Here is a 14670-nt window from a genome sequence, read left to right as displayed (position 1 = left end):
TCACTTGAGTTGATAACTCTGTTTTTAATATGACGAGGGAGTTAAGAAAACCAGATTGATCTAAGACTTATTCATGCATAAGTCATCTACTTAAGGAGTGGTAGATCTCTGAGACCATGGAATTCTTAGATCTGTATTTCTGTTAAGTGCTGTGGTTGTTACACTCTCATTGAGGACTTTGTTGCTTTGTACTGATTCTGAATACTGTATTTGTTGGACTGACCAGTGCTGTTTTTTTTTAAGCTCTCCTCTTCCTTTTATTGGTGATTTTGTTTTTCTGCCCAAAGACTTGGATGTGACAACAAATAATATGCTTAAAACTAAAGACTCTAGAATGATAAGAATGCTCTAAGAAATTTTCACAAACACATAAAAAATAGCTGCTTTCTGTGAGAGAAACTAGTTTGGTAGCTGTGGCCTTCCTGCTAGCTGCTTTCAGCAAAAGTCTTTTTCTTTAAATCACTACTGTGGTGCCTGGGTGGCTCAGTCAGTTGAGTGTCTGGCTCTTGATTTCGGCTCATGTCATGATCCCACAGTTTGTGAGATCGAGCCCCGCGTGGGGCTCTGCACTGACAGCACGGAGCCTGCTTCGGATTCTCTCTCCCTCTCTCTCTCTGTCTGCCCCTGGCTCCCACTCGTGTGTGCACTCTCTTGCTGTGTCGCTGTCTCTCAAAATGAATAAGTAAATGTTAAAAAACAAAACAAAACACTACTTACACTCCTAAATAAATTAAAACCTCTATATGTTTTAGGATGGTTTATTGATTTTTCCTCTTGCTAATAGGGGTCAAAGTTAGTTACAGGACAATACTTTTTTCCTTATGAACAGGAAAGAGTTTCAAATTTTGTTCCTGTAAGAAGTATTTTAAGTTTGTTTATTTACTTTGAGAGAGCAGAGAGGGTGTGCGCATGCATGAGTTGGGGAGGGGCAGAGGGAGAGGGAGAGAGAATCCCAAGCAGGCTCTGCCCTGTCAGCGTGGAGCCCAATACAAGGCTCAATGTCTGGAGGGGGTTTGATCTCACAAACTGAGGTCATGACCTGGGCTGAAATAATCGAGTCTGATGCTAAACCTGCTGAGGCCCCCCAGGCGCCGCTCCTCTTCCTGTGAGAGGTATTAATGATAGCAGCCATTTTTGTGTTTTTTTCCCAAAACAACAGCTAAATCTCAACCTTTGTCATATATCTGTTAGATGCTTTCATTTTCAGTTCTGGATAGTGAAGGAAAATGGGTTTTGTTTGTTTTTGGTGGATTAATCTCCTGCAATTGCCTAAATAAAGTTGCTTGCTTTATGTTAGAATTTAATCAGAACATTGAGGCTGCTTGTGACCTTTCAGTAACTACTATTTTTATTTGTTTGATAGTGGACTTTACTGGGAAAAATTAGCGTAAAAAACATTCAAATGCATAAAATTTAAAGAAGACCATAAAATTATACCTTTTAGCTATGGTAGTCATAATAGCAATCACAAATAAGATAAACCCTAAATTATTGCCTAAGCAGACGCTATTTTGTCAGGCTTCTATTGCAAAGCCCGAGGCAGGAAATACTGTAGTTATTAGAGGTGAGCCCCAATGATGAATTTGCATTTGAAGCTGAAGAAAGGGAAAAAAAACCCAACATGACAGTAACTGCTTTTTGCTTTTGGAAGCATAAGGAGTGGGGAAAATGTTGTTTTCCTTTTAGTTGTAGGGTAAAATAGGTGACATTGGCAGGTTAATAAGGTGTAGGGTGTAAATACTCTGTTAATTGCAAACACATTATGTTGCACAAGTAATTCATTTAGGATAGGCAGTTTTCATTGAATTTTAAAATTCCACTTGCCTGAAAAATGGAATCCTGAAGTCTTTGTAGAAAGCCTAACAGGGGTGCCTGGGTGGCTCAGTCGGTTAAGCGTCCGACTTCAGCTCAGGTCACGATCTCGCGGTCCGTGAGTTCGAGCCCCGCGTCAGGCTCTGGGCTGATGGCTCAGAGCCTGGAGCCTGCTTCTGATTCTGTGCCTCCCTCTCTCTCTGCCCCTCCCCTGTTCATGCTCTGTCTCTCTCTGTCTCAAAAATAAATAAACGTTAAAAAAAAAAAAAAATTAAAAAAAAAAAGAAAGCCTAACAGAACAGTGTGTATTTAAAGATTGGTCATGTGGGCCATGTAGCCTAAAAAGATATAATTTATGAATCGTTGAGTCCCTTTATGCAAAAAGATAGGTTTGCTTTGTGTGGCCACAGGTAATTTTGCGTAAAGTTTATTGTTTTGTATGGCGAAAAATAACGAAGATAAACTACTACAACTGTGGTAACCAGAGGCCTGATGTAGCATTTGTTTTAATTATGGAACCATTAAAAAAAGTAAATTGTTACACATAAGCCCAGCATGCAAAACAGATAAAATATAGCTGCTTCTGGTTGAGATTGGGATGGCTGGCTGGAGCCCTGTTCTTTGGTACACCTGTTCTCTCCTACCCAAAATACCCAGTCAGAGCATCACGGGCGCAGCAAAAAAGCGTGCACAGGCATTTGATGCAGACAACCCCATGCTTACTAGCGGCGTGACAGTGGGCACAGTTGCTTCATTTATCAGAGCCACAGTTTTCCTCATCTATAAATGGGGGTGATAACTACCTCATAGGTTTGTTGCAGAGCACTAGTTCTGGCCAAAAAAGGGCCTCGTTATCCTCTTACCCTCCGTAAAGTCTAAATCTGAATCCTTATTATCTTGTTGGAATCTTTTAAAAATGTGAATGTTTCAAATGCTGCACACTCCCGAGAATATGTGCTCTCAAACAGACTCGAGATGATGTCAGTCCCCATCATACCTTGACTGATTTATAAGCTCTCCCAAAATGGAACCGACAAGAATTGAACAAGATTGAGTGGCACTCATGTTTCCGCCTCCAAAATTACTTTCATCTTTATCTTGTTTAGCATAGGGGTAAGCTGCTAAAAAGAAAAGTATGTCCGCTTTTACCTAGGTATTTAAGTCAAGTGTTAGAACTAATGTGTATATTTTATAGTTAAATTTTAGAATTTATGGAGAGGAAGGCAATTAATGAGGCCTTACTTTTGCCAGTGTAAAGAATGCTTATCGTCTTGGAAGGCAAAATTCTTAATGGAAGACATAGTTCATACTTTTGTTAATAATGTGTAACGGGCTTGCTTACTAATCTTGTGCAAAACTTTGTGACTTATGTAGTTTATATAAGACAGTTTATATATGTATGCGTATATACTATCCGAGAAAGGCCTTAGACATTGCTTTACATATCTTATCTCCAGGCTTTACGTTTATGGCTCAGAAACTGAAGAAACTGGGACATAAAGGTTTTGAGGAATAAAATGAGTATTATTAGTAAAGCTTACATAAGCATTTGAGTAGTTTCTAGCATCACTAAAGTTTCTATCCGGTATATCAGGTAATAGAATGTTGGAACCCAGTTTATGAAGGAGGTAAAACACGGCTTCAACTCTGGTTGAAATAGGGAGAATAAAGGCCTTCCGGCTTGCCACCCCCCAATGATCTTCTCACCATAACTTAATGCTCTGTTTGAACATCAAGAATGATAAAATTGATCGGCTTTACATTAGTAGGAATGCTGTACAATCTATATAATCTACAAAGTTCTTAATAAAGTTTCCATTTTTTGTGTGCGTATAGCATAAAGACTTTTTTTTTTGAGAGAGAGCTCGTGCAAGCGGGGGAGGAGCAGAGGGAGAGAGAGAGAGAACTAACAGGTTCCACGCCCAGCACAGAGCCCAAAGCACGGGGCTCGATCTCATGACCCTGAGATCATGACCTGAGCTGAAATCAAGAGTTGGATGCTAAACTGACTGAGCCACCCAGGCGACCCCATAAACCATCAAGACTTTTAAGTAGCTAATTTGGACTTGAGAAAAAGAAAGGGTTAATCTCAGAAGTAATGTTTTTTTTGTTTTTGTTTTTGTTTTTTTAATTCTAGATTGCCTCTTCTGTATTCCTTCTTTCTAAATGCTTTCTTCTTGCTTCTACATTACAACCTTGCATTCCCATTTCCGCTGTCAGGATGCCCGTCCCGGTGGCGTGCTTTCAAGCTGGCAGAGACTCCACTGTGCTTCGTGGTGGTCATGTTTTAACAAAGTGGCAGATGTACTTTTCTCATTGTTTTAAATAATTCTGAAACAGGAGGAAGTCTGTGCGTCCAGTCGATTAGGGATACAATTCGAATTCCCGTGTGCGAATGTGCCAACTCTCGGGTGAGAGGAGAGAGCTCAGGCCCCAGCCAGCCAGCACTCTGCCGTTTGGCCGGTGCGGCAGCGTCCTTCCTGGGTCTCCACCTGTCCAGCTTGTGCTTTAAATCTGTCATGTTCTGAGCGCAGCAGAAGGGTTATGGAGAACCCGAGGTCTTTTCTAATTCAGTCGTGTTTACTCTTTTTCTGAGTTTCCGATTCAGGAGCCCCATCCCCTCGTCCCCTCCCCTGGTTGTCGAATCACCGGTACCATCACTTTCTTTAGTATGCACGGTCTTAATGTTAACTTAAAATCTACATTCAAAAATGGTAACCTGTTGCATATTTGAAGAGTGTGGGGAATAAATATATTTGGAGAAAACCTAGTCTCTGTTGTTTTCACAGTAACTTCCAAGTTTATTCCATATCATCTATGTATTTCATAATTATAAATGTTTTTCATCTCCTTGTCAGGCAGCTTTATGTGAAGATAGCCAGAGAGAAGGCAAAGAACAATTTTCTTATCCAGAATGATAGAGGAGGAGCCAGGTTACAGATGCCAGGTTAATAAATAGCAAGGCCCAGTTGTGACAGTGACACTTGGAGCCTCCTCTTTATTGTGGTCTCTGCTTGTTGCTTGCTTGATTCCTTTTGCTCTTGGCCTCTTAAAACTTGTGAATGGCTGTTTCTGAAAATGCACCTACCCCCTCCCCTAATGGGCAGAAATGGACTTCGTTTTCTAATGAGAGGTGGAAAATCTGTTGGTCAAGAAGTGTGCCTTTTCAGAGAAGACTTGGGGAAACTGATTTTGAAGCGAGAGACATTGCTTTCCTTCCTCCAAAGAGTCTCCTCCTGATAGAAACCTATTACGACCAGGATTGGATATCACAACACTCTTTCCATAAAAGCATTTATCACACGGACAGCCAAGAATTTGTCTAGTCTCCCATGGTCTAGCTCTACCCACCTGCCTCTGCAGGACCAGAGGAGTGGGAAGGGGGAAGTCCCTTCCCCCTTAGGTGTCCCCCTCCCGCCCTGTTTCTTGGACCACGTGAGTACTGATTGGCACTAGGGGCGAAGCCACAGTGTGGTAGTTTTCCTTGATGAACTTACCGAAGTTGAGGGTGCTGACCTTTTAGGCTCAGCTCGCATTTGGACTCAACTACCATGGATCTGGTGAATAAAACTGGCATACCGGTTTGTACACGTACCACGGGAAATCGCACATGGACGGGCACACTCAGCCCAGCACGGTTGCTGACTGAATTTGCTCTGTAGAAGCCCACTTCTGGTCTGATGAGAAAGATGAGTTTGTTCCAGACTGCATCAATGCCATGTTCCGGTACTGTGCTCTGCACTGAAGATAATGCTTGTGAACAAAGCCGAAAGCATAGTTCTTTCTGTAGGCACACCCACGGGGAATCAGAAGGAGGGTACTTAAGTGAATTGAATGATGGAACTGAGACCGGCTGAAGTTCCGCTTCCCCTGAGAAGTGCTTGGCTGGGCAGTACTTTTCCTAACGTCTTGATTTCTTTCCCTCACGTCTCTTTCACAACATTTATTGGTAGCTTCGTTCTTTACATTAAGTACAAGCACTGGCCTACTTCCCACTCAGACTCCCTCCTGGAGCCATGCATGCGACATGTAAGTGCCCGCAGGTGGGTGTCCAATCCCTGCCCACACATTTAGAAAATGAATTGGTACAAAGGAGATGGGTGCAAACACGCTCCCTCCGTTTGTAGTTTCTTTTCCCAGTTGAGGGCATGTTTAGTGATCACACTGACTGGTTCTGTTCTGAGATCACGTCCACTCGAAGCCGGAGGACCCTCCTGCTGAGTTGGTGTTAAGCTGCCACCGAAGTCAGCCAATGCCAGCCAGTTCAGTTAGCCCTGCTTCTACCTTGGGCTGACATTTTTACTATTGTGAGGTTTTCTATTTAGGAAAATTATTACCTGCTCATCTTGGATTTTGCTGTGATATTTTCTTTCTTTCTTTCTTTTTTTTTTAGGTTTATTTACTTGAGAGAGCCAGAGAAGCAAGTGGGGGAAGGGCAGAGAGAGGGAGAGAGAGAATTCCAAGCAGGCTCTGCACTGTCAGCACACAGCCTGATGTGGGGCTCAAACTCATGAAACCGTGAGATTGTGCTCTGTGCCGAAACCAAGAGTCGGACACTTAACCGACTGGGCCACCCAGGCACCCTTTGCCGTGATATTTTCCATCAAAGACCTCAATAATACTTTACCTTTGTCCGCTTTAGGTTCCCTTGCTAGCATTCAAAATTACAAGAGGAATTTCCCAAGAGTAGCAACTGTATTCTTCGATAGCTATGGTCTTACTGTAATTTTTTTTTAAATTTTTTATGTTTGTTTTTGAGAGAGAGACAGAGACAGAGTGAAAGTGGGGGAGGGGCAGAGAGAGAGGGAGACACAATCCAAAGCAGTCTCCAGGCTCTGAGCTGTCAGCACAGAGCCTGACACGGGGCTCGAACCCATGAACGGGCAGATCATGACCTGAGCCCAAGTCGGGTGCTTGACCGACTGAGCCACCCAGGCGCCCCAATTGTGATGTTCTTAAATTCTCATCTGTTCTTATTACTCCATACCCTTCTACAACTTTGCTCAGGAAACAGCCTGTGTATCACCACGCCCCTGCACAGGACAGAAAATGAGAAGTTAACCTTTGCTGTCTTATTTTTCATATTACAGAGCCAATCACTTCTCAAAAACTATAGATTTTACTTGAAAAAAAAAAAAAGTTTGAGAGAGCGAGTGCATGGAGGAGGAACAGAGACAGGGGGAGAAAGAATCCAAGCAGGCTTCAGGCTGGCAGCCAAGAACCCCAGGCGGGGCTCAATCCCAGGAGCCCTGATAGGACCTGAGCTGAGATCAAGAGTTGGACGCTTAACCCACTGCACCACTTAGGTGCCCCTGGATTGTACTTCTATGTACCTCTTGAATCTGTTTGCGGGTCTTCACCTCTTCTATCAATGTCCTACTGCGATTAAAACAACAACAACAACAACAACAACAGGTTAAGAATATGTAAGATGAATGATTTTGTTCTTCCAGTACCCAAAGGCTTGATAAACCGTATAAGCCGAGAGCTGTAATTTTAGGGCCTCTGAAGTTCAGTCTTCTTATGGTTCCAAACTAGAAATGTATAGTCACAACACCGATGAAGATGGAGAAACACAAATACAATTTGCAGGAAAATTACTGTCCACCTGCTTCTGCCTTGTTTCTGCCCTTAGCCGATTTTGGTGACTGCCAGTTCATGTGTGCTCTACGAGTGCTATGTGTGTATTTTAATTGTTGGAAAATCTAGAGAAAAACTAGGGTGATGGGATAGGGTTAAAGGCTAAAATGCTCAGACAGCCAAGGTGGTTGCCTAGGAGAATTAGAAGGGGCCACAGGCATTGTGCTGTTTTTATTTTCAACACTTGCTCATATTTTTCATTGCTATTCCCCTGAACATCAGAAACCAAATCCGTCAGCACAGGACAGTAGAACGGTCCAGTTGATTTTCAAATACCATGGACTGAAGGTGTTTGGGCCGGGCTTGTACTGTGCTTGGTACTAAGGAATGGGGCTGTTGAACAAGATAAGTTCCCTTTCCTTTTAAAGTTTATTTGCTAGACTGGAGTCATCCAGACACTGGGATTCCAGCCATCATTGTTTGGCATTAAGGCTCCATCTTAACAGAAAATGATCCTTGGGGGCGGTAAGGGGCTGGGATCTCAGTTCCTCCTCTCAGTTCCCCGAGAACAGGTTTTTAAGAAGACCCAACGATGTTACTTGGGTTGGTTTCGCCTTAAGTGTAGTCTCCTTCCCTGCCTCCAGCCACAACAAGCCTAGACCTAAGAATGCTTTCAGTGTGCTGGGCCGGTTATGGGGTGGGGCAGAGGGCTGTGCTTAAGCGCCCAAGAAGACTTGTTGGAGATGTCAAGGCCAGGGGGCAGCATCGGCAAGGAAGCCTCAACTGCTGGGGACCCAGAGCTTTTGATTCCCTAATTTCTCCTTGAATTTGGCTTTTAGAAAAATATGCAGAACAACATAAAAGTGGGAGAGATCGATGGAAAAACAAATCTCTTACGGGAGGCTGGCTCCGACTCATCGATACCTGCTGTCGGGAGCCACTGAGGTCCTTCCCGGGGGAGGGGAAGAGCGACTCTGGCCTCTGCTAGCGCCTGCGCACTGGCGACGACCTGCGGGCGGAAGCACCGGGATCTAGACACTTTCGCACTGCGTGAGAACGGCCCGATTAAATATTTCTGTATTCTGTTGCTGCTGAACCTATGCCGCGGTGAAAAACCCCGAATCCCCGAGTGTTGGGATTGTTTGTTAGCTGTCTCTCCGCTCCTCAGGCACCGCCCAAGACAGCCCCCAGTGAGAGTTGCGAAAGCTCGGGGTCCTGGGTTTCTATGACGACACGCAGGCGTTCCGGGAAAGGGCGAAGCGACCAGATGTCTGGCGGGAAACACAATTCACAGGTACCGGCTCCAAGTGCGTGTTTCCCATCACGTCCATTGCCGCCTGGGCGCGCCCCCTGCCCCTCCCAGAGTCCGCGGAGGCGGCGTGCTCAAGGACGCTGCGTGTCGGGAGGCCGGGGACCGGAGCTCCCCACCTGGACCGAGGGGCGCCCTTCGGGTGGGGCCCGCTGTAGGTGGGTGGGCCGAGCGTGCCCTTCCCGGCCTGGACCCAGACCCTGACCCACCCGTAGGCTTCAGTCGCGTCAGGTGATGTGAGAGAACCCAGAAGTCTCCCCAAAGAAGGAAAACCCACTCCAGATGTATTATAAACTCTGATCTTAAGACTCAAAACTCTGATCTTTGCATATTTTTTCTAAAATGCATATTTTTCTTAAGCACTTAATGGGACTCCGCCCCCCCCCCTTTTTTTTTGTCGGCAGGACAGTGTGGCAAACCTGCCAAATCCCAGGACGCCGAGGATTTGTTTCTAAGTTAGCTTTTTGGAGGGACGTTCCAAATTACTAAAGAAAGTGGTAGGAGGCATTGTTGATTATGTCTCTTCCAAAAACGCCCTCCACATTGCTAACCTCCGTGTCAACGGCAGAGGGCAAAAAATTAAAAGTCTCTGCATCCAAGGAAGAGACAGGTAAAGTTCTTCATGGATCCCGCAGACATCAGTGATCACGGCCGTAGTCGGAACTCACAATCCACAATCCATTCACCTTTTTCCAGAATCTGAGTTATCAGGCTACCTTAATTAGTTGCATTTTCCAGTGCACTCGTTTCAATAAAAAAAAAAAACAAAACAAAACATTCCTTTTATAGTATTTTTGAGTCAGAGTCCTGCCTCACTACTCCACCTAAAGACTAATTTTTGTTTTCAGATGTTGAGTTTTTTGTTTTATTTATTTATTTTGAGAGAGACATCACAAGTGGGGAAGGGAGAGAAAGTATCCCAAGGAGGCTCTGCGCTGCCTGTACAGAGCCTGATGCTGGGCTAAAACCCAGTAAACTGGGAGATCATGACCTAAGCAGAAACCAAGAGTCCCACGCTTAACTGACTATGCCACCCAGGTGCCCCAAATGATGATGAGCTTTATATTGTGTTATTATTTAAAATGTTTTATATTTATTTATTTTTTAGAGAGAGTGAGTGAACAAGCACAAGGAGGGAGGGACAGAGAGAGGGGGGGGGACTAAGGATCCATAGCAGGCTGTGTGCCGCGATGCCCAGTGAGGGGCTCGAACTCACTGTGAGATGATGCCCTGAGCCCAAGTCTGACGTTTAACCAACTGAGCTGCCCAGACGCCCAGTTTTGTATTGTTTTAAATTCACCCATTTTAGGTACCAATAGTTGCATGAAACTACTTTTTTTGGTACCTGGTCTTTGACTTTAAGGAACCAGTTTGTATCGGGTTTTAGTAGTTATTCTAAAGACAAGCATTCCTTATTTAAGAATTTTCATTCATATACAGATAATGCAGATCTGTACTAGAATAATAATCAGCTAGACTCATTCCTACTCCCATGCTAAACTCCCTCCAACACTTTGATCTTGTTTTTAGGGAAGATTTCGCTAAAGCCCTACCCAGCATTTTTTTTTTCCTGCTGTGATATTCTAACTCCTTTTCAAACATTCAAGAGATAAAGAGATTTGGTCATGTGAACTTGAGAAGTTTTGTTGGTGAACCAGGAAGGTGTGACCTCCTTGTAGAAATTAACAGAAGCCATACTTTGTGAGGGATGCAGATCTGTTAAGAGTGACAGCCCAACCCTCCTTGACTGACTTCATAGGAAGCCTTTTCCTATTTATCCCCCCCCCATCCCCCATCTTCACAATCCCTCTGCCCTAGTCAGGCTGAATGGAACATTCGTACTGTTCCTGCTCAGCCCATTTTCTCAGATGATTCCACTCTTCATTGCCGACAGTCCTAATCCTGCTTTTCCTCTTAAACCCGATTCTGATCCCTTCCACTCTACAAATGCCCCAATTCAATGTCGATTATTCTCACCTTTGACTTTACACAGAAATAATTACTCAATAATTTGACAGTTTTGAGGAGAGATCTGTCATTCTCACATCAAAGGGGAAATAGACATTTCCATCATTTTAAGACTATCCCGTTTCATTGAGCAAGTGAAGTGAGTTTAGTTTTCAATTTGGAATGTGGAATAATTGTGCATCAGTTTTTGAAGCTGTGTGTGGTGTAAAAGTGAGGGGGGCAGGCAATATTTTTTTCCCCTTGACAAGATGATGTTCAGTGTTTAAAATAGCGTTATGTTTCTGGCAGCTAGAAGCAGTGTTTTCTCTGTTGGAAATATACAGATGGTATTGAGGCAGCGTGGGAACCTCCGAACTAAATCTACAAAAAACTACCGCAGGTTTTTCTTTCCCGTTACTTTCTTAGGACTGCCTGAACTAAAGGAGAAAAAAACTATGGTGGATCGTTCAAAACCCCTTCCTTCATCCCTTCAGAATGAGTTCATCCCTGAGGAAGTTCTTCTTTCTCTGGCCTCTGCAGCCAATGCTGGTCCTTGTCCTGAAAACTTACTGCCTCCTAAGAAGACTAAAACCCCAAAGGTGAACATACACATACATCGAGTACTTGGGAACACCTGTCTTCTTGGTATCCAGCTCATTAAGTATTTATTGAGCGTGTTATTGTTAAAAACCAAAATTCAACTGAGTAAATTTGAAGACCTAATTGGCTTTCTTCAGCAATTCATGAATCGGGCAGCATCCCATATAGGAAGTGGAAAGGAGTTCTGAGGAACTGTACAAAATAGAGGGCTTTTACTGGTAGAAGGGGTCAGGGACAAGGAAGTCATTAACAAAAGAAAGGATTATTTCAGGCAAGGTCATCTTCCCCTTGGGGGAAGGGTGGGAGCCTATCAGGCTGATTACCTCACTTGTGCTGGTCAGGAACTTCCAGCTGATGGGCTTAAAACGCCCCTTTGGGAGATGCCAGAACTGCGGTTAGGTAAGATGTTACGGAAATGTTGGTTTGCTGATGTGGGGCTTAGCCCATCTTACTCCATTTTGGGCCTGTTGTTTCTTTTTTTAACACTATGTTATTCTTGATTGTCTTTCAAAATACTTTAAAATTAATTTCCTAGTTTGAAAACTAAAATCGTTTGTACCAGTGTTGCCAAGGAAATCCTTTTTTTTTATTGAGAATTACGTTTATTTTTTTTATTTTATTATTTTTTTAATATATGAAATTTATTGTCAAATTGGTTTCCATACAACACCCAGTGCTCATCCCAACAGGTGCCCTCCTCAGTACCCATCACCCACCCCCCCCCCCCCACCCCCCATCAACCCTCAGTTTGTTCTCAGTTTTTAACAGTCTCTTATGCTTTGGCTCTCTCCCACTCTAACCTCTTTTTTTTTTTTTTTTCCTTCCCCTCCCCCATGGAAATGCTTTTTTAAATGTGATTTACCTAAGCGAGCATTACTACTCTTAGTCTTGATATTTTCCTTTCACTTTGGAATTGTCCTAGTTTCACTTTTTGTCCACAGTATTGAATGAGAATTCTTTTTCTCCTCAGACTATCCAACTGCCCTTAATGTAAACCTTGGAAAGGATTAAGGATTGATTTCATTTGACTACAGCGCCCTCTGCTGTGTATTCATATATTTGCTTTTTTTATCCCCAGGGCACTCTTCCGCGTCCGACTGACCAAGTCTGGCATCACCCTATTCGAAGAACTAAGTTCAAGTACCTGATTGACCATCCTGTCTCCCTAACGGGTGCTGGAAGGTAAAGAGGCAGATGCAGATGAATTGAGTCATTTTCTCATTTTATCTCATTTCTTTGGGAGCATCACAGTTGGAAAAATCATAGAATCAAAGATTTTAAGTTTAAAGCCTGCAGTATATTTGATGAAGCAGAATACAATCTGAAGAAGGTACAGGACCATCCTTCTGTGTGTCTGGTTATTATCTCTACCTACTTTTGGTTTGTTTAGATTTGCTTTTGCATGCCTTTCTGTGCTTGTCCTCACTCTTCTGTCGCTTGTCGTCCCCTAGTAAAAGAGACCAGATCTGATAGAGTGCCTTTAATGCCTCTTCGCCTGTTCATTTAAGAAGAGTGAGGTAGCATAGCTTCATGAAAACCTTGAAAAGCAAGTGCTTACTCCCTGGTTTTCCTCAGAGTGAAAGCTTAACTTTTACACTGTTTCAGATCAAATCAGCAAGCACTATTTGTTGTTTTTATACCATTCCTAAAAATATTCTAAATGTCACCATTTTCCCTGGGAGGATTGCGACCTGCTCATTTTCTCTGCCTGGTCCATTTATCAGTTGTATAACCCTCATGAGACCGCTTCATCTGAAAGAAATGTTGCGTGGGTTATTTAGTCTGAGTTCCATTTGCTCATTTGTAGGAAGAGAATAATGGACTTACTCCATTTTGTGTACCTCCTAGGGATATTGTGAAAGAAGGTATTATAAAGGAGATAATGGACAATGCTGTCTAGCTAGCTAGCTAGCTATCAAGCTCTACACCCGACATGGGGCTTGAACTCACGACCCTGAGGTCGGGAGTTGCATGCTCCACCAACTGAACCAGCCAGCTGCCGGTAAATATAAGGTGCTATTACCCAGCTATGTCTCAGTGCTAGAAAAAGTGGCAGGAACTTGGGCTATTAACTTTTATGTCCTGGGGCTTTAGTGTCAAAATATCTATACTTTATACCTTCAGATCATGGTTGTAATTATTAGTAGTAATAATTGGTAGTTACGAGATGTTTGAAGTACTTTGAAAAAAATAATAAGCTATATCTGAATGTGGCAATAACCCGACATTAAAGTTCTAATGTCAAATGGCTTCTGACTTGGAAGTTTTAAACCATGAAGATCCTCACTGTGGTAAAAAGGATAATGGCCTTCCCCCAGATGTTCTCACTGTAGCTCAGGACCTGAGTACATACCTTACATAGCAAAAGACACTCTGCAGATGTGATTGAGGTTAAGGACTTTGCGATGGAGAGATTACCTGGATTCTTGGGATGGCCCAACCTAATTGCCTCAGTCTTCAGAGTGGAGAAAGAAGGAAGTTGAGTGGTTGGAGAGATGAGGTGGAAGGAGGACAGATTCAAAGCGCGAGAGGGAAGGGATTCAGCCTACGGTTGCTGGCTTTGCAGATGGAGGAGGGGAGGATACAAGCTAAGAATTGCTGTTGGCCTCTAGAAGCTGGGTATGGCCCTCAGCTGCCAACTTTCCAGGAAACAGGGACCTCGGTCCTAGTACTGGAAGAAATTTGAGTTAACTCCAGTGGACGTGGAAATGGATCTTCCCCTAGAGCATCCAGAAAGGAGTGCAGCCCTGCAGACACCTTGATTTTACCCCGTGAGACCCATGTTGCACTTCTGACCCACAGACTGTAAGATAATAAACCTGTGTTGTTTAAGCCGCTAAGTTTGTGGTGATTCATTACGGCACCAGTAGAAACCTAGTACATGTATGCATGTATGACATGAGAAAGCTTGTACATGTATATATGTATGACATGAGAAAGCTTGTCTAGCAACCTTAAATATTTAGAGCACAGCAGTAAAATAGAAAACAACCCAGCAAATAGCCTCTGAGTAATATTTTTCAACAGCTTTATCAGTCAGAGTTCAGGGCAGAAAATAAAACCTATCTTAGGCAGCAAATCAACTATTTACAAGGGCTAAAGGAGCAGGTGTGAAGCACTACTTTTGGAAATAAGGCTCAGAACAGAATGGAATTCACCCCTGGTGCAGGCTACTTACCTCCAAGGCTGCGAGAAGAGGGCCCCTTGGGGCCCCTGTCAGTTAAGCATCTGATTCTTGATTTTAGTTCCAGTCATGATCCCAGGGTGGTGGAATTGAGCCCTACATCAGGCTCAATGTGAGTGTGGAGACTGCTTGAGATTCTCTCCCTCTCTCTGCCCCTCTCACCTACTCATGCATGCTCTCTCTCTCAAATTAAAAAAAAAGTGTATGCCCCCTTGAACAGACATTTGTCCAAAGAAGA

General features: G+C 43.5%; 1 protein-coding gene across 3 annotated transcripts in view; it reads left to right on the top strand.

Annotated features, from left to right (window-relative positions):
* The first annotated feature begins 8106 nt into the window (after nucleotides 1-8106).
* Nucleotides 8107-14670, top strand: part of AXDND1 (axonemal dynein light chain domain containing 1) — an 87958-nt gene continuing 81394 nt past the window's right edge. Inside the window, exons 1-4 of one of the 3 annotated variants that reach the window (XM_019426426.2) lie at nucleotides 8107-8686; nucleotides 9106-9311; nucleotides 11075-11247; nucleotides 12327-12430. In XM_019426426.2, coding sequence (XP_019281971.2) covers nucleotides 9218-9311; nucleotides 11075-11247; nucleotides 12327-12430 — 371 coding nt within the window. In that variant the 5' untranslated portion in view covers nucleotides 8107-8686; nucleotides 9106-9217. The remainder of the gene's footprint in view (nucleotides 8687-9105; nucleotides 9312-11074; nucleotides 11248-12326; nucleotides 12431-14670) is intronic. The other 2 variants (XM_019426416.2, XM_019426411.2) reach the window with 2 other exon arrangements.

Source organism: Panthera pardus, unplaced genomic scaffold (assembly GCF_024362965.1).
Source record: "Panthera pardus isolate Hobbes unplaced genomic scaffold, ASM2436296v1 HiC_scaffold_21, whole genome shotgun sequence".
Classification (NCBI taxonomy): domain Eukaryota; kingdom Metazoa; phylum Chordata; class Mammalia; order Carnivora; family Felidae; genus Panthera; species Panthera pardus.
The sequence above is the reverse complement of the archived record's forward strand: the minus strand, read 5'-3'. Positions and strand labels throughout refer to the sequence as shown.